General features: G+C 35.2%; 1 protein-coding gene across 1 annotated transcript in view; it reads right to left on the reverse strand.

Moving 5' to 3' along the window:
• Nucleotides 1-24,942, reverse strand: part of KLHL4 (kelch like family member 4) — a 114,377-nt gene that overhangs the window by 29,603 nt on the left and 59,832 nt on the right. Inside the window, exons 4-8 of the mRNA XM_060087103.1 lie at nt 22,827-23,023; nt 18,575-18,787; nt 13,587-13,773; nt 1,955-2,179; nt 88-250 (exon numbers count right to left, since the gene is read on the reverse strand). Coding sequence (XP_059943086.1) covers nt 88-250; nt 1,955-2,179; nt 13,587-13,773; nt 18,575-18,787; nt 22,827-23,023 — 985 coding nt within the window. The remainder of the gene's footprint in view (nt 1-87; nt 251-1,954; nt 2,180-13,586; nt 13,774-18,574; nt 18,788-22,826; nt 23,024-24,942) is intronic.

Genomic DNA, 24,942 nt, shown 5'->3' on the forward strand with positions numbered 1-24,942 from the left:
GAATGCTTATTGATTGGTGGATCACATCACTGAAGTGCTGTACCACATGAAATGGGAGCAAAAACATGAATGCTTGGGTTTACTCACTTGTTGTTTAATGCGACAACACCAACGGTGCTTCTAGGTGTTGACATACTGGCCACATAATTCCACTGACGTCCCTCAGGGTCCCATCTTTCTACAGTGTTTAGATAACTCCATCCATCATGGCCACCAACAGCGTACATTGGTCCTTCAAGTGTGGCTACGCCTAAAGTGTAAAAATAGCATGAGAGCTCACCTAGGTAGGCCACACACAATGGATGCTTTTTTATTCATTTTTTAAGGAACTGACTGCTTAACAATTTGTTTGTATCTCTTAAATGGTTTTGTAAATAATCATTTAATGAATAATTTACTGATCTTGATATAAAAGTAAATATAGTCTTTTAACCCTAGGAAATTTTCAGGCATAGTTAGGGTATCATGGTTGTAATGCTGAAGTCAAAGGAAGTAGTGGGACAACCTTTTCTCAGGATTAATAGAAAAGGGAAGCTGATTTCTTTTCTGGCATAATTTCAATGTTATTTTTCGAATGTAAGTGATAAATGAGGTATGATATTGAATCTTAGATAAATCTTAGAATTGTAGGCTAACTGTGATAAGCCTTTCTAATCCCTGATTTTTATTATAGGGATAAAAAAATGATTCCCATGAGATAACTCAGTAGACAGGGATTTTTGAGGTTTAGTTAGAAATTTGTTCCAGTAGATACAATAAATAACCCCTTTCTGTTTCTCATCTGCTCTGTGAATTCACGTATCTTGTTCCTCCCGACCTTACCTTCTTCACCATCTCAATCCGCCTCTCAGAGTTATACCCTCATCACCTCTCCTATCGCTTTAGTAATATCAATTAGAATTTAACAATTTGCTCTGATTTCTCTGTAAGATATGTTTTCTAAAAATCACACTGACAGAACTGAGCTGAATAATTACATAGTCTATCATTTGATATAGATAATTTATCAGATATTTTGGGGCAAATAATACCAGTCCTGGATATGGCATGCTTAATCTGTGTAAAAGTCAGTTCTTAAAGAACAATGCAATTATTCGGCTTTTTTTTTTTTAAGATACTCTATGTTATTGAATCGTATGCCGTCTAGCACGAAGAAGGATATACCTTGAAAAATGCACAGGAAAATCAAAGTTCCCCACTGTTCCAGAAGTCTCCATTCCTTCTTAAACATTTTTGGAACCTCTGGATTAAGTATAATTTAGAGCTACTCTCAACCAAAGTGTTTTTTCTAAATATTTCTGCCTTCAAACTGTATCCTAAAGCTTTTGCCTAAATATAGATTTGCTTCTATATTTGCTTCTATATGTCCCTGTGAAGGGACACTAGACACTAGTCCCTTGAAACATTGAAATAAAGAAACAATGTCTCTCCATTATCAAGTGTTCTTTCTCTAAATTAAGTTTACAAAAAAAAAAAACCTCTCTGTTGTAGTTTCGTGCTCTTCAACAATGTATTCCTTCTAAAAGTTTTTATCCTTCCTGAAGTGGGACCCCTTTAAAATACCAGTAGAATGGAGATAGGATTACAACAAGTATGACATCTGAAACAAGAAAAAACTTTCACAGTCTTTTATCATTTGCTTAAGCTTTTCAGCATTTTGGAAACATTTTCACTAAGCGTTTGGCTAAATATCAGTGATGTGCAGCTTAATTTAATTTTAATTAATTTTTTTTTCAGATGGATGACCTTTATCATTTATTTTTAATTGGGGTATAGTTGTTTTACAACGTTGTGTTAGTTTCTACTCTACAGCAGAGTTCCCTGTGCTATACAGCAGGTTCTCATTAGTTATCTATTTTATACATATTAGTTAGTGTATTCCAGCTTAATTTAATTTTTAAAAAGCTCTACTAACGGTACATTCTTTAGAAACTATGTAACATTAAGCTCTTACCTAAGCCATGCCTGTGTGTTGACATGGGAGGCATCACCGTCCAGATTTTGCCAACTGGATTAAAGCATTCCACAGTATTCAAAGTTTTTAAACCATCTCTTCCTCCCACGACGTAGAGCTTATTATCAATAACAGCAACTCCAAACTGAAGCCTACGGCCACTCATGGTGCCAATATGTAGCCAGCTGTTGGTCCTGAGGTCATATTTTTCGATTGTAGTGGTACCTGTTAAAGAAATGTTGAACAATGGTAAAAACTGCTTGTATAAAAATTTTAATTGGCATCATTCATATTATATTTCTGTATCTATCATTTATAGCATAGAATCAGTGATTGCAACTCAAATTAAAATAAGTAGTCCAGATGATTCTCAAACCTGGGAGGCAAGGTAAGGATAATATTTCGCCACTTCTGAATCCAAATGGAGGAGTCAAAATAAAATAGTTTATTTAATATATATAGTTTACAAGCTTATAATGGCTTCTTTGGCTATAATAAGCTATTGGTAGTACTAACACAGGTGTCAAACACCATATTGTACCACCAAAAATTACTTCGGAATCTATTACTGACTGTTTACATATCCCTTATGGTTTTAATTACCTATGACCATTCAATATACTAATTTATGCCCTTTTATTTTATTCAGTTTGGTGTGTGTGGGGGTTGATTTAAAATACAAACGACTAAAAGAAAAGAAATGAAAATTACTTTTAAATGGAACTTCAGTGTTGATTCACATAATGTTCCATGATGGTAACACAAAGGATTATAATTAATAATATAATTATTTATATTTATATTATTTATGTATTATAATTAATAATACAATTCTGATGTATTATCTTTTTACGTGTTAATAAAAGTTCAATTTTCTACTCAATTACTGAAATACCAAGTTTACTACCATAGTATACTGTCACTACTGCCACAGCAAATTGTCACTACTTCATAATAAATCATTACCCATGAAGGCAATGCTTTTTACCAGTCATCAACAATAGCTGCTGCTATTTTTTTTAATAAAAATTGATTCTGCACAACAGGAAAGTTTCTAATAACCGAAGTAAGATATGAAAGAATTAGACGATTCACATGCATAGCACACCTAAGACAGCTTGTGAGAGATTTAGGGAATTTCAACCAAATTTCACAATGCCAACCATAGGAATAAGCAAAAACACTTTTCTGTTGTTCTACTGGGAGATTTGTGGAGAAAATATAATCCATTAGTTCAGATGAAAACAGTTAACATCTGAAGCCTTTTCACTGGCGAATTATAAGGCTACAGTATAGGGATTTAGGCTGAGTATATATTATGTCTATGGCTGCTTCTGATAGTTTTTCTTTTTATATTGGACTAATGGAAACAGTGTTTATATCTTTTTAGGTCTTTTCTGGTGAAGAGTGCACTATAAGTATTTTTGTCTCAAGAGTTTGGATTTTCACAATAAAAACATGTGAATACACAGGCACACATTTACTCTTTCTCTTTAATCCCTGCATGTTTCAATGACAATGTGGATTTGTGTGAATGCTGATTTACAGATAGCAATCCCTCTATTGACTATATTTATTGCTGAGAGGTCAAATAACACCACTTAGCTTTTCTATAATAAATGTCTCTGGATGATACTGTTACACATGGAATACCTGCAAACTAACTCAACATCTACTTTCACTCTGTGAAGCAGTCAATTTTCTCTGTCTGTTTTCATATCTTTCCACTTCTTCATTCCAATCTTCCCACATCTGTCCTCCTATCCACTCTTTTCTATTTTAATTTTTCATTTTGAACTCTTTTCATTAGTGGAATTTACCAAAAAGCCAATTTAGATTAGGAAATGAAGGCTAGGGTACACTAATTATTGAGATTATGGAGTTATTAATGGTGAAGTAATTAGGAAATTGTAGAAGGTTACATAAATCAGCTGTATGTTGAAGATTTACATTGAAATGATGTAGTCTGCTTCATGCCAAGTTATTTTTTCCAGACATTAGATAAAATATAAAAGATAAATTTACCCCATATCTACTATTTGCATCTATGAACATATATGACTTGTAGTTCTGTATCTTGAATTCTGAAAATTTCTTTAGCCCATTTGCCTATTTCCACAATTGCTCCAACTAATCAAAATGTAAATCCTCTAGCTAGCTTATTATGGAAGCTCTATATTGATGGGAAAACTTAGATTATTTTTTAACTAATCTCTCTCTTTAGGACTCACTTCATAATTTTTCTGTGTATATCAGCCTTCTGCACTTAAACGTTGCAAATATTGTTTCTTATTTCATTTCAGAGCTCCTATTCAACCCTCACTTATGATCTATTCAAGAGGGAACAAAACCAGCCAAACTTTATAGTATTGTTTGGAACATGATAGTTCCTGCTGTGAATATATCTGGTTTGGTAATTTCCTCCATCTATTTTTAAAATGAAATAAAAATCACTATATTAGCTTTTAATTTGTCCCCTGCCATATTGTCTCTCGGAATTCATTGTTTTTAATAAATGAAAGGTTAGTGAATACCTTGTATTCACAAAAGCCCACAGTTTACCATTTGACCACTTAAAATGTTTGACTCTGTGATCATACTTACAATTTTTTGATGACTCTTTTAATATACATGGTAGGAGTTATAGTTAACTCCAGCCACTTGTCTGATATCTATATTTAGCAACTAATTCCAGTTAATTGTATGAGTCAGAAAGGTAATTAAAGACTGAGGAAGTACTGTATTTCCTAAACATCAAATGTGAAAGTTCAAAAAGTATCTTAAAAAAAGATAATTGAAACAACACACTGTAAGAAAAGGCATGCATATAGAAATTTTTAAAGAATGTAAATTGATATATTTTTAAATGTAATATTTATATAGATAAATGCTACCACTTTAATGTTTTGCTTTACTTATTTTTTCTTTCTTTCTTTCTTTCCTTTTTTGCTCCTTAGTGTTCACCCTGATTTTTAAATAGATTCTAAAACCCTCAAAGAGAGGGGTCAATTTTGTTGTTGTTGTTGTTCTTTCATCTAAAATAGTGTCAGTATAGCAAAAAGGAACACAAAATTTGAGTAATAATTCCCTTTCCCTTAGTTCTAGATGTTTGCCCTTGGCTTGGCTATCTAACCTTAAAGACCTTAGTTTCCTCATCTGCAAAATTAAGGTAATAAAATCTATCTTGTAACATTATTGTGAGGATTAGAAATGATGTTTGCAAAATGCCAAACAAGGATCAGGTACACAAAAATAATAGTTTTTTACTATTATTGTAGTTGTCTGCAACTTCCCATAGAGATTTTTATATTTCCATACACTAGGTATTCCAAGAGTCTCAAAATGATTGTTTTACTTCCTTCCATATCAAACTGTGGTAGTAGAATCAAGGGATCATAGGCTCACATTTCACACTCATTTCTGTAAGTTAATAAGGAGTTGTAGACACTTATTACCATCTTGTGAAACACATTCATTTGTGTAATATTAACTTAAAAAACAGGAACCTGAAAAAATAACAAAAACAGTAACAAACAGAAAAAAACAAACCAATAAACACAAAGTTTTCCATTTCTCACTCTGCAGGTTAGGCTTTTTTTTTTTTTTAATCAGAAACTAAGCATAGTTGTGCTTGCATTTTGTACTTAGTACCCTTTTGATATAAATATCAAATAAGACACCTTTAAATTATGTTAATGTTCATTCTATTCAACAAAATGCAATAAAATATCATTATTAGACTTGAAATTAGTTATAGGATTTCATTGTATTTGTTATTTTCTGAAGAACACTAGTTCTGTGAGGTTTCTCTACTACTTTGGAAATAACTGCATTGGCAAGCTTTTGTTTAATAGGTTTATTATTAATTGACATGTCTCCTATATGGTCTTCCAATTTCCAGTTACACATACCAAAAAAAAGAATCAGTTTCCAGAAGCACAGAACTTTGACTTTTGCAACATTTTCTACAAGATGTCAAAACATTTCTATGTATGACTTGGCAAATTTTAAGTGGTTGATCTTATTTCCTACACAGCCAATTCTTAATTACAAAGTCCTTGCCTCATTGTTTTGGCAACATGGGTCTACAGACTGAGAAATCAGGTGTAAAAAGACAGAACTATAGAAAAACAAGTTCTAAGAAGTATTCAAGCTTGACATGATGGCTTCAGAATTTTTTCCCTATTCTTATTTGTTGAAATTCTTCTGTAAAATCATTATTTTATTCCAGGATGGAATTGCTGATCTTGTTATCAGCACTTCAAGTTTATTTGTAACTGGTCTTTGAGCACCTATCTGGAAATTGAAAGCAAGAAGTTAGAGACCACTATCCTATTTCTGTCAAAAAACAAATTTAGAGGACCCCATTCCTTCCAATTATGATAAATCTTTAAGTTTTCCCTGAAAAGATCTTATTTTTCAAAGCAAATACTCAAATTTAAAAATTGTTCCCATAAGAACCACAAAAGACCCCAAATTGCCAATGCAACCTTGAGAAAAAAGAACAAAGCTGAAGGTATCACCATCCCAGACTTCAGACTATACTACAAAGCTAAAGTCATCAAAACAACATTGTACTGGCACCAAAACAGACACATAGATCAATGGTACAGAATAGAAAGCCCAGAAATAAGCCCACACACCTATGGTCAATTAATCTATGGCAAAGGAGGCAAGAATATACAATGGAGAAAAGACACTCTTCAACAAATGGTTCTGGGAAAACTGGACAATGAGATTAGAATACTCCCTCACACCATATACAAAAATAAAATCAAAATGGTTTAAATACCTAACTGTAAAACCTGAAACCATAAAACTCCTAGAAAAAAACACAGGCAGAACACTATTTGACATAAATCATAGCAATATTTTTTTGGTTCTGTCTCCTAAGGCAAAAGAAATAAAAGCAAAAATAAGCAAGTGGGTCCTAATTAAGCATAAATGCTTTTGCACAGCAAAGGAAACCACCAACAAAATGAAAAGGCAACCTCTGTAATGGGAGAAAATATTTGAAAATGACGTGGCTTACAACAGGTTAATATCTAAAATATATAAATAGCTCATACAACTCAATATCAAAAAAACAATCAAAAAATTGCAGAACAATAGGCATTTATCGAAAGAAGACATACAGATGGCTAACTGGCACATGAAAAGATGCTTAGCATTGCTAATTATTAGAGAAAAGCAATCAAAACTGAAATGAGATATTACCTCACACATACCAGATGACTATCATCAAAAAGTCTCCAAATAACAAATGTTGGAGAGGATGCGGATGAAAGGGAACCCTTGTACACTGTTGCTAGGAATGTAAAGTGGTATAACCGCTATGGAAAAGAGTATGAAGTTTCCTCAAAAAACTAAAAATAGAACTACCATATGATACAGAAATTACACTCCTGGGAATATATCCAGAAAAAATGAAAACACTAATTCAAAAAGATATATGCACTCCAATGTTCACAGCAGAATAATATACAATAGCCAAGGTATAGAAGCAACCTGACTGTCATCAACAGATACATGGATAAAAAAGATGAGGTATATATACAATGGAATAGGATTCAGCCACAAAAAGGGGGAAATTCTGCCATTTGAAGTAACATTGAAGGACCTAGAAAATATTATGCTTAGTGAGGAGCAGAGGGAGGAGCTGGGGGAAGATGGCGGAAGAGTAAGACACGGAGATCACCTTCCTCCCCACAGATACATCAGAAATTCATCTACACGTGGAAAAACTCCTACAGAATACCTATTGAAGGTTGACAGAAGACCTCAGACCCCCCAAAAGGCAAGAAACTCCCCACGTACCTGGGTAGGGCAAAAGAAACAAGAATAAACAGAGACAAAAGAATAGGGACGGAACCTGCACCAGCGGGAGGGAGCCGTGAAGGAGGAAAGGTTTCCACACACTAGGAAGCCCCTTCGCAGGTGGAGACTGCGGGGGGTCGAGGGGGAAATCTTTGGAGTAGTGGAGGAGAGCACAGCAACAGGGGTGCGGAGGGCAAAGCGGGGAGATTCCCGCACAGAGGATCGGTGCTAACCAGCACTCACCAGCCCGAGAGGCTTGTCTGCTCGGCCACCGGGGCGGGTGGAGCTGGGAGCTGAGGGTCGGGTTTCGGGTTTCAGTTGGAGTGCAGGGAGAGGACAGGGGTTGGCGGCGTTAACACAGCCTAAAGGGGATAGTGCACCACGGCTAGCCCGGAGGGAGTCCGGGAAAAAGTCTGGAGCTGCCAAAGAGGCAAGAGACTTTTTCTTCCCTCTTTGTTTCCTGGTGCACAAGGAGATGGGATTAAGAGCGCTGCTTAAAGGAGCTCCAGAGACGGGCGAGAACCGCGGCTAATAGCATGGACCCCGGAGATGGGCGTGGGATGCTGGGGCTGCTGCTGCCGCCGCCAAGAGGCCTGTGTGCGAGCGCAGGTCACTGTCCATGCCCCCTTTGCGGGGAGCCTTTGCAGCTGACCACTGCCGGGGTCCCAGGATCCAGGGATGGCTTCCCCGGGAGAGCGCATGGCATGCCTAAGGCTGGTGCAACCTCACGCTGGCCTCTGCTGCCAAAGGCTCGCCCTGCACACCATACCCCTTCCTCCCCCGGGCCTGAGTGAGCCAGAGCCCCGAAGCAGCTGCTCCTTTAACCCCGTCATGTCTGAGCAAATAACAGACACCGCCCGGAGACGTACATGCAGAGGCGGGGCGAAATCCAAAGCTGAGACCCGGGAGCTGTGAGAATAAAGAAGAGAAAGGGAAATCTCTCCCAGCAGCCTGAGAAGCAGTGGATTAATGCTCCACAATCAACGTGATGTACCCTGCATCTGTGGAATACATGAATAGACAACAAATCATTCCAAATTGAGGAGGTGGATTTTCAGAGCAAGATTTACGATTTTTTTCCCCTTGTTCTCTTTTTGTGAAAGTGTATGTGTATGTGTATGCTTCTGTGTGAGATTTTGTCTATATAGCTTTGCTTCCACCATTTGTCCCAGGGTTCTATCCATCCGTTTTTCTTTTTTTCTTGTTTTTTTGTTTGTTTTTTTCTGTTTTTAATTTTTATTTTTTTATAATTATTTTTTTATTTTAATAATGCTATAATATTTTATCATACATTATTCTATTTTATTTTATCTTCTCTTTTTTTCTTTTTCATACCTTCCCTCCTTGCTCCCTCCATACCTCCCCATTCCCTCCTTTCTTTCTTTCTTTCTTTCTTTCTTTCTTCTACTAATTCTTTCTTTCTAATTTTTATCCCTTTTATTCTGAGCCAGGTGGATGAAAGGCCCTTGGTGCTACAGCCAGGAGTCTGTGCTGTGCCTCTGAGGTGGGAGAGCCAACTTCAGGACACTGGTCAAAAAGACTTAACTGATATTTATAGGACATTCCATCCAAAAACAACAGAATACACATTTTTCTCAAGTGCTCATGGAACATTCTCCAGGATAGATCATATCTTGGGTCACAAATCAAGCCTTGGTAAATTTAAGAAAATTGAAATTGTATCAAGTATTTTTTCTGACCACAATGCTATGAGACTAGACATCAATTACAGGAAAAGATCTGCAAAAAATAAAAACACATGGAGGCTAAACAATACACTACTTAATAATGAAGTGATCACTGAAGAAATCAAAGAGGAAATTAAAAAATACCTAGAAACAGATGACAATGGAGACACGACGACACAATACCTATGGGACTCAGCAAAAGTAGTTCTAAGGGGGAGGTTTATAGCAATAAAATCCCACCTTAAGAAACAGGAAACATCTCGAGTAAACAACCTGACCCTGTACCTAAAGCAATTAGAGAAAGAAGACCAAAAACCCCCAAAGTTAGCAGAAGGAAAGAAATCATAAAGATCAGATAAGAAATAAATGAAAAGGAAATGAAGGAAATGATAGCAAAGATCAATACAACTAAAAGCTGGTTCTTTGAGAAGATAAACAAAATTGATAAACCATTAGCCAGACACATCAAGAAAAAAAGGGAGAAGACTCACATCTATAAAATTAGAAATGAAAAAGGAGAAGTAACAACTGACACTGCAGAAATACAAAAGATCATGAGAGATTACTACAAGCAACTCTATGCCAATAAAATGGACAACCTGGAAGAAACGGAAAACTTCTTAGAAAAGCACAACTTGCCAAGACTGAATCAGGAAGAAATAGAAAATATGAAGAGAACAATCACAAGCACTGAAATTGAAACTGTGATAAAAAATCTTCCAACAAACAAAAGCCCAGGACCAGATGGCTTCACAGGCAAATTCTATCAAACATTTAGAGAAGAGCTAATGCCTATCTTTCCCAAACTCTTCCAACATATAGCAGAGGGAGAAACACTCCCAAACTCATTCTATGAGGCCACCATCACCTTGATACCAAAACCAGACAAGGATGTCACAAAGAAAGAAAACTACAGGCCAATGTCACTGATGAATAGAGATGCAAAAATCCTCCACAAAATACTAGCAAACAGAATCCAACAGCACATTAAAAGGATCATACACCATGATCAAGTGGAGTTTATTCCAGGAATGCAAGGATTCTTCAATATATGCAAATCAATCAGTGTGATAAACCAGGTTAACAAATTGAAGGAGAAAACCATATGATCATCCCTATCGATGCAGAGAAAGCTTTCGACAAAACTCAAAACCCATTTATGATAAAAACCCTGCAGAAAGCAGGCATAGAGGGTACTTTCCTCAACATATTAAAGGCCATATATGACAAACCCTCAGCCAACATCGTCCTCAATGGTGAAAAATTGAAAACATTTCCACTAAGATAAGGAACAAGATAAAGCTGCTCACTCTCACCACTCTTATTCAACATAGTTTTGGAAGTTTTAGCGACAGCAATCAGAGAAGAAAAGGAAATAAAAGGAATCCAAATTGGAAAAGAAGAAGTAAAGCTGTCACTGTTTGCAGATGACATGATACTATACATAGAGCATCCTAAAGATGCTTCCAGAACACGACTAGAGCTAATCAATGAATTTGGTAAAGTAGCAGGATACAAAATTAATGCACAGAAATCTCTGGCATTCCTGTACACTAATGATGAAAAATCTGAAAATGAAATCAAGAAAACACTCCCATTAACCATTGCAACAAAAAGAATAAAATATCTAGGAATAAACCTACCTAAGGAGACAAAAGACCTGTATGGAGAAAATAATAAGACACTGGTGAAAGAAATTAAAGATGATACAAATAGATGGAGAGATATACCATGTTCCTGGATTGGAAGAATCAATATTGTGAAAATGAGTCTACTACCCAAAGCAATCTACAGATTCAATACAATCCCTATCAAAAAACCACTGGCATTTTTCAGAGAACTGGAACAGAAAATTTCAAAATTTGCTTGGAAAAACAAAAGACCCTGAGTAGCCAAAGCAATCTTGAGAACAAAAAACGGAGCTAGAGGAATCAGGCTCCCTGACTTCAGACTATACTACAAAGCTACAGTAATCAAGACAGTGTGGTACTGGCAGAAAAACAGAAAGATAGCTAAATGGAACAGGATAGAAAGCCCAGAGACAAACCCACACACATATGGTCAACTTTTCTTTGATAAAGGAGGCAGGAATGTACAGTGGAGAAAGGACAGCCTCTTTAAAAAATGGTGCTGGGAAAATTAGACAGGGACATGTAAAAGTATGATATTAGATCACTCCCTAACACCATACAAAAAAATAAGCTCAAAATGGATTAAAGACCTAAATATAAGGGCAAAAACTATCAAACTCTTAGAGGAAAACATAGGCAGTACACTTTATGACATAAATCACAGCAAGATCCTTTTGGACCCACCTCCTAGAGAAATGGAAATAAAAACAAAAATAAACAAATGGGACCTAATGAAACTAAAAAGCTTTTGCACAGCAAAGGAAACCATAAACAAAACAAAAAGACAACCCCCAGAAAGCGAGAAAATATTTGCAAATGAAGCAACTGACAAAGGATTAATATCCAAAATTTATAAGCACATCATGCAGCTCAATATCTGAAAAACAAACAACCCAGTCCAAAAATGGGCAGAAGACCTAAATAGACATTTCTCCAAAGAAGATATACAGACTGCCAGCAGACACATGAAAGAATGCTCAACATCATTAATCATTAGAGAAATGCAAATCAAAACTACAATGGGATATCATCTCCCACCAGTCAGAATGGCCATCATCAAAAAATCTAGAAACAATAAATGCTGAGGAAGTTGTGGTGAAAAGAGAATACTCTTGCACTACTGATGGGAATGTGAATTGGTACAGCCACTATGGGGAACAGTATGGAGGTTCCTTAAAAAACTAAAAATAGAACTACCATATGACCCAGCAATCCCACTACTAGGCATATACCCTGAGAAAACCATAATTCAAAGATTAATGTACCAAAATGTTCATCACAGCTCTATTCACAGTAGCCTGGAGATGGAAACAACCTAAGTGCCCATCATTCGATGAATGGATAAAGAAGATGTGGCACATATATACAATGGAATACTACACAGCCATAAAAAGAAATGAAATTGAGCTATTTGTAATGAGGTGGATAGACCTAGAGTCTGTCACACAGAGTGAAGTAAGTCAGAAAAAGAAAGACAAGTACTGTATGCTAACACATATATATGGAATTTAAGAAAAAAAATGTCATGAAGAACCTAGGGGTAAAACAGGAATAAAGACACAGACCTACTTGAGAATGGACTTGAGGATATGGGGAGGGGGAAGGGTAAGCTGTGACAAAGAAGAGAGAGGCATGGACATATATACACTACCAAATGTAAGGTAGATAGGTAGCAGGAAGCAGCCACATATCACAGGGAGATCAGCTCGGTGCTTTGTGACCGCCTGGAGGGGTGGGATAGGGAGGGTGTTAGGGAGGGAGACACAAGAGGGAAGAGTTATGGGAACAGATGTATATGTATGACTGATTCACTTTGTTATAAAGCAGAAACTAATAAAAATATATTATGGTTAGTGAAATGTCAGAGTGACAAATACTGTATATCATTTATATGTGAAATCTAAAATAATACAAATGAATGTATATCCAAAACAGAAAGAGACACACAAATATAGAAAACAAACCAGTGGTTACCAAAGGTGAGAGAGAAGGAGGGAGGGACAAATTAAGGGTATGGGATTAACAGATGCAAACTACTATGTATAAAATAGGTAAGCAGTGAGGATATACTGTATAGTACAGGAAATTAAAGCCATTTTCTTGTAATAACCTATAATGGAGTATCATCTGCAAAAATACTGAGTCACTATGCAGCTTACCTGAAAGTAATATAATATTGTAAGTCTATACTTCAATAAAAAGAAATTAATTGTATCCTGAGAGCAATAAATAAATAAATAAATAAATAAATAAATATTGCTTTCATAAGGGAAAAGTACCTCTTAAGAGTTGAGGAAACACTAATGAAAGGGTTATGTCCCATAATGTAAGAATAAAAAAGGAGGTCACAATATTTATATTACCTTTTTTATAAGAAATAGCTTTAGATGCACACATTTATATGTAGCTTTAATACTGCCCTCATAGTTTGGTGTGTGTGGAGAATACATCTTTTTTGAATGATACTTTCTAAAGTAATTAATTTGTTCCTGTTACCTTTCATAGCATCCATGCCTCCCACAGCATAAAGTGCTCCCACAGTTGATTTTCTAGGCTTCGTCCGAGGGCTTTGCATCATGGGTCTTCTCTCAGGTAAGAGATGATACTTCATAGCTTCCATCAGGAGCTTCTGACACTCAAGATCACCAGTAAACATGGAACTGTTTTCAAGATCTGCCAGTAACTGAAAAGTAATGATGCATGTATATGAAGTGAAGAGCAAACATTAGAAATAGCATTTTCATTTATATAAATTTGGAGAAAACTCAAGCTAATTCTAATATATGTGTTATTATTTAATATGTTAAGTTACTCAGTAACATATTTTATGATGAAAAGCCTCATGGTAGTAGCTAATTTATTAATGCACATTTATTTGACATATTTTTCCTCTTTTGAGTATGTACATGTAATCTCCAGGAGTGAAAGTGAAAAAGCACTCATAAAATGTGTTACTGAAAGCAAAGTGAATGGCTGTGTCTGCACAGAGCAAGCACCTCCTGCCCCGCTAGAGAAGCAGCCATCTTTTCGGTTGATTTAGGGGATATGGCACAAACATGCACAATTAAAATAATATCCAGACTTCACTGGTGGCGCAGTGGTTAAGAATCCATCTGCCAATGCAGGGGACACGGGTTCGAGTCCTGGTGCAGAAGGATCCCACATGCCGAGGAGCCTGTTTGCCACGACTACTGAGCATGAGCTCCTCAACAAGGGGAAGCCACCGCATTGAGAAACCCGTGCACCACAGTGAAGAATAGCCCCCATTTGCCACAACTAGAGAAAGCCCATGAACAGCAATGAAGAACCAATGCAGCCCTAAATAAATAAATAAATATATTAAAAAATTTATATCACCATAGGGGCTGCATCTTTATCATCAAATCAAAGCATGAAGCAGGTGCTTTTTATCTGTACATGTACATGTGTACACCAGTAAAGTACATGTATTAGTAACTAGGTAATTCATCACCAATAGTACATGAGATCAATCCTTTCTAACAATTATTGCCCAGCAGCTAATATGACCCTAAATGAATGGGATAAAAGCTAGGTAAAATATTCTTCCTGAGATGAGTTGAGGAGAAGTGAAGAGTATTGTTCAGAATTTTCCAAGGGTCATTTAGATTGTTTCCTTGGAGTCTGCAGTCCACAGTATCATAGGAATTGACAGGAACAGCAAGAAGGTTGTTGGAATGGAGGTGCTAATTTTACCCCATAAAACTTCCCCCTGAAGTTTCCTGTTCTTCACTGATTAACCTCAACCCTGCTCTCACCCCACTTTTTATCCCTGATGGATTACTGTTTTGACTTGACTGGTGAGACCCCATGTATTTCCTTAATGCATACACTGTAGCAAATAGGTTTGAAAACTAGGCTATGCAATTTTTTTTCTTTCAAAAATATTCTTCAGACATTTATCACCAGTCTCTTCATATATTTCATTTCTAGAATAGTTGTGTAAGATTACCCACTACTATCATCATCAGGAAAAATTCACACAATCCCACATTCTAGGCATATTCAGGAGTGGGAAGCCAAGGTACCACTGGTTGTGTGTTTCAGCTGGATATTTACTGTTATTCCAATAAATTAAGAAAAGTCCAACTAAACCCTTTGCTGAAAAAAATGTCATGTAGACTTAATAGCAGTATAAAGTTAAGGGCTTCTGATCCTTTACACCAGTGTATTTCAAATTTTTGCATATCTAAGAATCATCTGGAGAAATTGTTAAAATACAGATTCCTTGGCCTCAACCCAATAACTCGTTTCCCTTGGTCTGTGGTGGGGGCCTGAGAAACTGAGTTTCAAAGAAACCCCTGGCTTAAGAGTAAATATGTCCCGGGGGTTCCAAAGATGGCAGAGAATAAAGACTCTGAGCTCAACTCCTCTCCTAGGCACACAAAAATTACAACTATTTATAGGATAACTATTGATGAAAAAGACCAGAACCTACCACAAAAGATCATCTACAACTAAAGATGTAAAGAACGAACCACAAGTTGGGTAGGAGGGGTAGAGTCACAATATAGTCAAGACCCATAATCCCAGTGTGGCTGACCCACAAACAGGAGAATAATTACAACTTCAGAAGTTCTCCCCAAAAAGCGAGGGGCCTAAGCCCCACATTGGGATCCAAGCCCCACATTGGGCTCCCTAGCCTAAGAGTTCTGCACCAGGAAGACAAGAAACCAGACTATTTGGCTTCAAAGGCCAGCAGGGCTTACATTCAGGAGGCTCAGAGGGCTGTGGAAAATGGAGACTCCATATTTAAAGGGTGCACACAAAATCTCACATGCTCTGAGATCCAGGGCAGAAGCAGTAACTTGAAAGGAGACTGTGTCAGATCTTCCTGCTGATCTTAGAGAGTCAATAGGAAAGGCAAAAGGCAATCAGAGCTCACCCTGGTGTCAGACACTGGCAGCAGCCATTTGTGGGAGCTCATTCTGTCGTGTGGACACTGGTCCTGGTAAGGGCCTTTTTGGAATCTTCCTTCTAGCTTATTAGCCTTAGGACCCAGACCTGCCCCCACCGAACAGCCTATAGGCACCAGTACTGACATGCCTCAGGTGAAGTAATTAACTGAGCAGGGACATAGCCCCACTCACCAGAAGATGTGGTGTATATATATATATATATATATATATATATATATATATATATACACATATATATACACATATATATATGTATACACACACACACACACTGTATACAATGGAATACTACTCAGCCATAAAAAAGAATGAAAATTTGCCATTTACAACCACAAGGAAGGTCCTGGAGGGTATTATCCTCAGCAAAATAAAGCAGACAATGACAAAGACTGTATGGTATCACTTATATGTGGAATCTAAAAAAAGTGATACAAACTAGTGAGCACAGCAAAAAAGAAACAGACTACAAAAAAATAAATACAGGAGAGGGTGTGGAGCAAAGAGAACCCTCCTACATTGTTGGGAATGTAAATTTGTGCAGTCACTATGGAGAACAATAAGGAGGTTCCTTAGAAAACTAAAAATAGTGTTATATGATCCAGCGATCTTACTCCTGGGCATATATCTGGAAAAGAAGAAAACTTTAATTTGTAAAGTTACATGCACCCCAATGTTCATAGTAGCACTGTTTACAATAGCCAAGACATAGAAGCAATCTAAGTGTCCATGGACAGATGAATGGATAAAGAAGATGTGATATATGTATACAATGGAATATTACTCAGCCATGAAAAAGAATGAAATAATGCCATTTGCAGCAACATGGATGGACCTAGAGATTATCATACTAAGTGAGGTTAATCAGAGAAAAACAAATATCGTATGATATTACTTATATGCAAATCTAAAAATAATGGTACAAATGAACTAATTTACAAAACAGAAACAGACTCGGAGATGTAGAAAACAAACTTATGGTTATCAAAGGGGAAGGGGTGGAGGGATAATACAGGAGTTTGGGATTAACAGATACATGCTACTAAATATAAAATAGATAAACAACAAGGACCTACTATATAGCACAGGGAACTATATGCAATATCTTGTAATAATCCATAATGGAAAAGAACCTGAAATAGAATATATATATATATGTATATATATATATATATATACACAGACATATATATATATATATATATATATATATATATGTATGTATACATAACTGGAACACTCTGCTATACATCTGAAACTAACATAACACTGTAAATCAACTATACTTCAATTAAAAAAAAAGAAACAGAATAACAAATATAGAGAACTAGTGTTTACTAGTGGGGAGAGGAAAGGGGGTGAGAGACAAGTTAGGGGTAGAAGATTAAGAGATGCAAACCACTATGTATGAAATAAATAAGCTATAAGGATATATTGTACAGCACAGGGAATATAGCCAATATTTTATAATAAATATAAATGGCATATAATCTATAAAAATTTTGAATTACTATGTTGTGCACCTGAAACTAATATAATATTGTAAATCAACTGTACCTCAACTAAAAATAAGAGTAAATATGTACTTCCATGGGATTTAATTAACAGCTAAAAGTAAAAAAAAAAAAGCAGAGAAATCATCAGCAAATTAAAATCTATTTTTCAATGTTAACATTTAATTAGAATTTTTTTGCAAATTGATGAATTTTAACATTTATGAAGCTACTGATCCATTAGGTCCAGAAAAGTCCTTCCTTCCAATGTGAATGATGTTTGAGGACTTTAGCTACAAGTTATATACCATATGAAGTGTACATATGTGCCTTATATTCATATATATATATATATATATATATATATATATATATAAATGATATATACTACTGATCAGTTGGCTACAGAGAAATAATTGTGGTTATCACCAATGTTAGAATTATATAATGAGACTTCACTCCAACCTCACTAAACTTCACATACTAAAATTCAGTATAAGGTGGGTCAATCCTGAGTTTTATCCAAGGGCGTTTGTTTTTAGGATCATTTTTAGTACAGTCCTTTGGCATGCATGGTGAGGATGCCATTATAATGATGCTCCAATGCATCTGAAGCAATTATAATATGGTTTCAATCATAGTAGCTAATTACTCATGTTAGTTAGTACGTATTGTCCAGAATCTAACTCCTTCCTAGGTTCTCCTCTGGTATGCTTCTGTAATGATTATTATCACCTTGCCTAGAAGGTGGCAGGAAAAGAAAAAGAGTTATGTTAGTCATTTTCCCTGCTTGTTACAAGTGCTGTTTGGTGAGAGAGGAAACTGAATCTAATGAGTATTCTGAAGTTCGGGGATCATTTGTAGATTTTTTCCTTAAACCTTTTTTTCCTCACTCGTCGTCATTACTAATATTGTTAATTGAAGGCTGTACATGTCCTTCTGTGAAACAAATCACGTACCAGAAATTCTCTGTATACAATTAAAAGAAAAAAGAATGGCTTAATGCCTAGTTGTTGTTTAGAACTATAATTTGCATTACCTGGGTAAGTTTCCATACCTGTGGTGGAAGTAATGGCAGTCTGATGTAAGAAAGCAGCATTGCTAGGTCTTGTTGCCTAGCCTGCACATCATGCCTTACCCACTGCATTAGAGCATGGAAAATAGTTTCTTCATCAGGAACATTAATGTCATCACTGCATAAAAGTTTTGAAATCTCATTAGCTGGAAGCAGGAGGAATTCTTGGTTCTTTATTACCTCGATGAAGTGTTCCTAGAAAAGAGAAATTTTCTACTGAAACTTTGTACTTTAGAAACTTCTTAACAAAATAAGCTTACCAAAGCATTTCTTTTTGTTAAACTTCAGAAAAAGCCAGAGAGACAGATATATGCATTCATAGAAAATAGATGTTATTGCTGCCCGTGACAGGGGATTGGAGGAGCCTCTGAAGCTGAGGAACAAAATGCTTCCCCTGGGAATTATTTATTAAATGCAAGGAAAGGAAAGGCCTTAACTACTTCACAGGCCACATGGATAGTGTCTGAGTTGATGCCAGTGCTTTTCTCTCTCAGATTTTGTAGGTGACAGCAGTTTATGACTCCAGAACTGACTGATGTCAAGTTGGCCTTTAGCCAAAAACCTAAAGAGAAATGCTAAAAATTTTCAAGGTGGAGGCTATCTTGAAGGTCCGGTAGAGGCAGCTTTGTCTGTGCATTTGATGGGGCAATATACTGAATTCATTTGAGATGAGAAAAAGAGACTGATTAAAAACTCCTTTCTCTTGTAAAAAAGCATGATCTTCTATTAACCAAGGCAAAGTTATTTTACTATGGATAAACTTCTACAGAGTCAGGTTAATCTAAAAGTGACTCCTTTGGAGTTATTTTTTGAGGGGGAGTGGGGCTATCTCTTAATTTTTATATTTTATAACTTGATTCTCTCTTCTGTCATTTGTGTTGTATTTTTGTCAAGTATCAAATTTCAGGCAGCTGTGTTTCAATTTTTTTCATCAAAACACCACTATATTTTTCCTATTTATAATGTTATATATTTTTCTTTGATAACACAGTTATCATTTCCAACATTTTTCATATTAAAGATCTTAAGTTTTAAATGCAATAAAATATACTTCTGAAATTGATATAAGCAAGTCTAGTTGGTAATTTATGTTGCCCAATAAATAGATATTCTGGAAGCAGCTTAAGACAGCCTCTGAATAACTGGAGGATCCAGATAAATCAAATCACTCCCTCAGCTCCACTCTGTTTAGTCATTGTAGGAGGCAAGACTTCTGCTAATGAACCACCAGTGCCCTTGAGTTTAGTCATTGTGGGACTGAGTTAACCTAATAGCAAAATTATCCATACAGGAATCATCAAGTTTGATAAACCCATCAGGAAGCTCTGATACCATAAATTCCAAGTTAACTTGCCTGTTTAGACAAAGAGCCCTCTTGTGACTAATGCAAGTAATTGAGAGAGAACTGCTGATTTTACTATAGCAGAGGTTCCTGGTTGAAAACCCTCTCATCTATAGCAAAATGGTGGAGCTAGTACTAAAACTAAAAATACATTACACTTGTACAGCACTTCACACTTTACAGATTTCTTTCACAAACATTAAGTCATCACCAATGCAATCTTGTGGGAGGTGGAATTATTCTGATGAGAAAACTGGCTATGTGAATTGTTTGATCTTTGTGCAGTAAATGACTAAGTATGCACTCACACCTATGCCTTTAGGTCTACTTCATTTTGTTCGATACTGCAACTGCCTTTCATAAATGATGTGATTTTTATGAAAGGGTTAAGAAAAAGATAAAACACTAAAACTTACGGTTACCCATTACTGGTAGTGTATGTAAACTTTGAAACTGTGTAAATATTATGGAAGACCCCATCTCTCATTCTTCTTTCTATCCACTCTCCAACGAAAGAAAAGAAAAAAAAAAAAAAACAACAAGAGTGTGAGAGAGAGTGCCCTTGGTTTGGTATTCATTTTTATTTCTTTTTTTTTTTTTTTTTTTTTTTTTTTTTTTGCGGTATGCGGGCCTCTCACTGTTGTGGCCTCCCCCGTTGCGGAGCACAGGCTCCGGACGCGCAGGCTCCGGACGCGCAGGCTCAGCGGCCATGGCTCACGGGCCCAGCCGCTCCGCGGCATATGGGATCCTCCCAGACCGGGGCACGAACCCGTATCCCCTGCATCGGCAGGCGGACTCTCAACCACTTGCGCCACCAGGGAGGCCCTGGTATTCATTTTTAAAATCCACACTTACATTGTTGCAAAATGTATTCAATGAATATAGAATATTTGCTGAATGTTTCATCGATGCAGACTACTTATATGATTGTGATGGTTAATTTTATGTCAACTTGACTGAGCCATGGAACGTCCATACTTTTGGCCAAACATTATTCTGAGTGTGTCTGTGAGGGTATTTCTGGATGAGGCCCAATCACATTGATTGGAAAGGGCAATCTGTTTTACTCAGTTTATGATTCAAATGACTGTAACTGAATCCTTAGAGTTTAGCATTATTCTTAGAGATTAAAATTATTTGAATTTTTATACTATCAATACAGTATTATAAAAGCATTATTTTAGCAAGATCTTGACATCTTTTGCTGCATTTATAATAGATACTAAAATAACTAAAGAGGGATTAAAGGAGATAACGGTATTACATTTTTTTGCACATCCTGCTTTAACACTCAGTTTCAGTCACATAATAGGAAAAGGAAGACAAGTTCATTTTGAGCAACAAAAATAACTCAAGCTGTTTATCAGAATGTGTTTTGTCTGCAAGAGTAAGATACCAGACAGGAAACTGTTAATAGTTAGTTCAAGAATTTAAGTAATTTAACAGGAAGTTTTCATGTTTGGCATTTGTGGTAGGATTAAAGTTTGAACTGCTGTTCCTATAGATTATATAGCATCTATATTTAGGACATAGGAATATAAATAGCATAATTAAATGACATGTTAAAATGTCAATCTATTATAATATGATTCTCCATATAATGGTATTGTTTCAGAAATATGATTAAAACTTCAAATTTTGAACAATGACCAAGGGTGGGAACAAGAGAGGGGAAGTTTTACAAGAATTTTTTAGAGAATTCAAATATTACAAGTTTGAAAAATTTAAGGTCTGTATGAAACTCTAGAAATACTTTTTAATTATATGCATCTGAATTCTAAAACTGTACTGTTAATTTTAATGTTTTTAGTTGTGATTCTCTATTGTTCATTTTTATGTACTTGCCTTTAATTTTGAATCTTAAATAAATGTAGCTATTTTCTTAGCTTGAAAATTTATCTTTTAATTTGGTTTCACAGAAAGATCCATCTCTTGTGTTGTTCCCTGCTTCAGAGGTTAAAAAGTTCACTTTCTTCTTTGCATAAGGGAATTATTAGCATGAATGGTAAAGATTTATTTAATATCCTCTGTCTACTTTTACTTGCCTCTCTACAATCTATGTTTCATGTCACTGCCACTTGACTGAATAAAGATAGTCTTACCCCATGGAACTTTTAAAGAATTAACACATCAAACATGTTCATTTAATTTATTATAATTACTAATAGAATTGAGAGGGATTTTAAGTTAATTAAAGAATTGAACTGCAAGTTGTTTTAACAGAAATAACATGTTTTCTTTAAGAAATAAAAAGTCCATTCAATAGAATTGTCTGATTTACTAATTTTGATAGTTTTTAAGCTCTTCCAGTTAATAGTGATTCAATAATATTACCTTTTTACTTATTGAATGATACCTATTGGGTTAGCCAAAAAGTTTGTTCAGATTTTTCCATAACATCGTATGAAAAACCTGAACAAACCTTTTGGCTAACCCAATAAATTTCATTAGAAATAATTTGTACAACTTTATGAAGTAAAGTTTTAATAGTACAAAAACATCAGGGAAATTATGTTTTCTTGTTACTGTGGATTCTACTTGAAATATGCATTTGTCCAGTTTAATTGTTGGCAGTATTTTCATTTCTCCAAGCTCTGAGATTTAATTAAATCTTTTTAGTTTGAAAATGTGAAACTTGCTTGTGTACAGCTCAACCAGACAAATATTTTTATCTAATATCTATTTTGTGCAAGTCATTTGAAAATTATGTAAATTTATATTGCTGTTTAATTTTATCCCAACATTATAATCTTTACCTTGGAATGGTTCTACATACACACACACACACACACACACACACACACACAAATACATATCAGTAAACATATAATTAGTTTAGACATTGTGTTAATATATTATCACTACAAGTTAACATGAAGCAATTGATTTTACCATTGTGTATTTATGTGCCACACTCAGGAGCTCTGTACAGCCCTGGGCATCTCCAAATGATCGAATCCCTAAGCAGTTTGAAGGGTGGAGCTGTTTTATAAGAAAATTGGAGCAGACTTCAATGACTTGAGTCAGCTGCAGGAGACAAGCTGCAGCCAGCAAATTTTCAATAGTGTCTTCTTTCAATTGCAGGACACCTAAATGGTTTGAAAAAGTAAAGAATGATTTTATATTCTGTAAAGTAAGACATAAATATGCTAGATAGTTAAAATTTTCAATTCCTTTCATTAATAGGGCTATTTTTTCTAGTGTACAGTAACTATTCAGGGAATATCTTTTGAGGTGAATATATGCAAGCGAGTATGTACAAACACTAATAAGATGGCTGAAGGGAGCCATACTAGATTATCAAAAACAACTGGAACAAATGAACAGTGAGTACCACCATTGCAACAAAAAGCAATTTCTTCTTTCTTTATCATCTTAGACCTGCATTTAAATCTAATATTAAAAGCTGTCTACATTATGACTCAAGAAGCACTATGTCACATTTTATAAGGATCATACAATGGGCAATACAGGCACCTGTCGTTTGTGTGGAAAAATGTCTGGGTAAATAACATTAAGCTTATATGTCCATTTTTTTTAATCTGTATTTATTAGCTGATAAGGATGACTTTGCTCAAATATTACACCTGGACTTAATGTCCAGCACTCTCTTAAAAGAAATACATTGTTGCCAAGAGTCCTCAGCTAAATAATTGCCTATATGATTATTTTTTAGGTATAAAAAACAGATTCTGTTTAAAAATATCTATAAAGATTTTTAAAAACCAAGATCAGAGCAATTTAAGCTGTTTCCTTTATATTGATATATCTGTATTATTTTTGAAGCAAGAGTTATTGATGAATTATTGCAAATGTTGTAAGTTATTTTGATAAGATATATTCCTATATTTCTGTTTTAGCCAAGCTTAGGGAAGTTATAAAGAATGATATTATATGGATTATATAAACTATAAAGTATTATTTTATAATTTTGCTTTGTAAAATACCTTAATATGAATTCTATCTGATTGCATAACCATAAAAAAGAATAATAAAAACTGTAAGCTGCTATGTATTCGGTTCAACCTATAAAATGTGTTGTAAAGGGATCCAGCCCATTGGCAAACTTTCTTGTGTTGTTTCTTATCCTGGATTTTGAAGGGAGAGCCCTGCCTATATTTTATGAAACTCAGAGAAGTATGAACTATTCTCAGATTCACCTTCTGTAGACATTGAAACTTGGCCTGGTTATTAGGAATAATATTTATTTATCAATGAATGAAACAATACAACTCATAGAAGAAAACATAGCATAAAAGCTCCTTGGGTCTTGGCAATAAGTTCATGAGTAAGACACGAAAAGCACAGTGAACAAAAGCTAAAGTAAACAAGTGGGACTACATCAAACTAAAGATCTTCTCCACAGCAATGGAAGCAAAAAATTGAGATGGAAACCTACAGAATGAGAGAAAATATCTGCAAACCATATATATGTTAAGGGTTTAATATACAAAATATGTAAAGGACTCATACAACATAATATCACAAAAACAAATAATCCAGTTAAAAATGGGCAAATAACGTGTATAGAAATTTTTTTCCAAAGAAGACATACAAATGACCAATGGGTATGTTAAAAGGTGCTCAACAGCACTACTCATCAGGGAAATGCATATCAAAACCACAATGAGATAGTATCTCATACTTGTTAGGATGGCTATTATAAAAAAGAGAAGAGATAGTCAATCTTAGTGAGGCTTTGGAGAAAATGGAACTTTTGTGCACTTTTGGTGAAAATGTAAATTGGTTCAGCCATTAAGAAAAGCAGTATGAAGGCACCTAAAAAATAAAATATATATATATATATATATATATATATATATATATATATAATTACCATGTGATCCAGCAATCCCACTCCAAAGGAAATGTAAACAAGATCTTAAAGTGATAGCTCCTCTCCCTTGTTTATTGCAGCATTATTCACATGATATGGAAACAATTTAAATGTTCTTTGACACATGAATGGATAAATAAAATGTGATATACACACACACAGTGGAATACT

This window comes from Mesoplodon densirostris, chromosome X (genome assembly GCF_025265405.1).
Source record: "Mesoplodon densirostris isolate mMesDen1 chromosome X, mMesDen1 primary haplotype, whole genome shotgun sequence".
NCBI classification, from domain to species: Eukaryota; Metazoa; Chordata; class Mammalia; order Artiodactyla; family Ziphiidae; genus Mesoplodon; species Mesoplodon densirostris.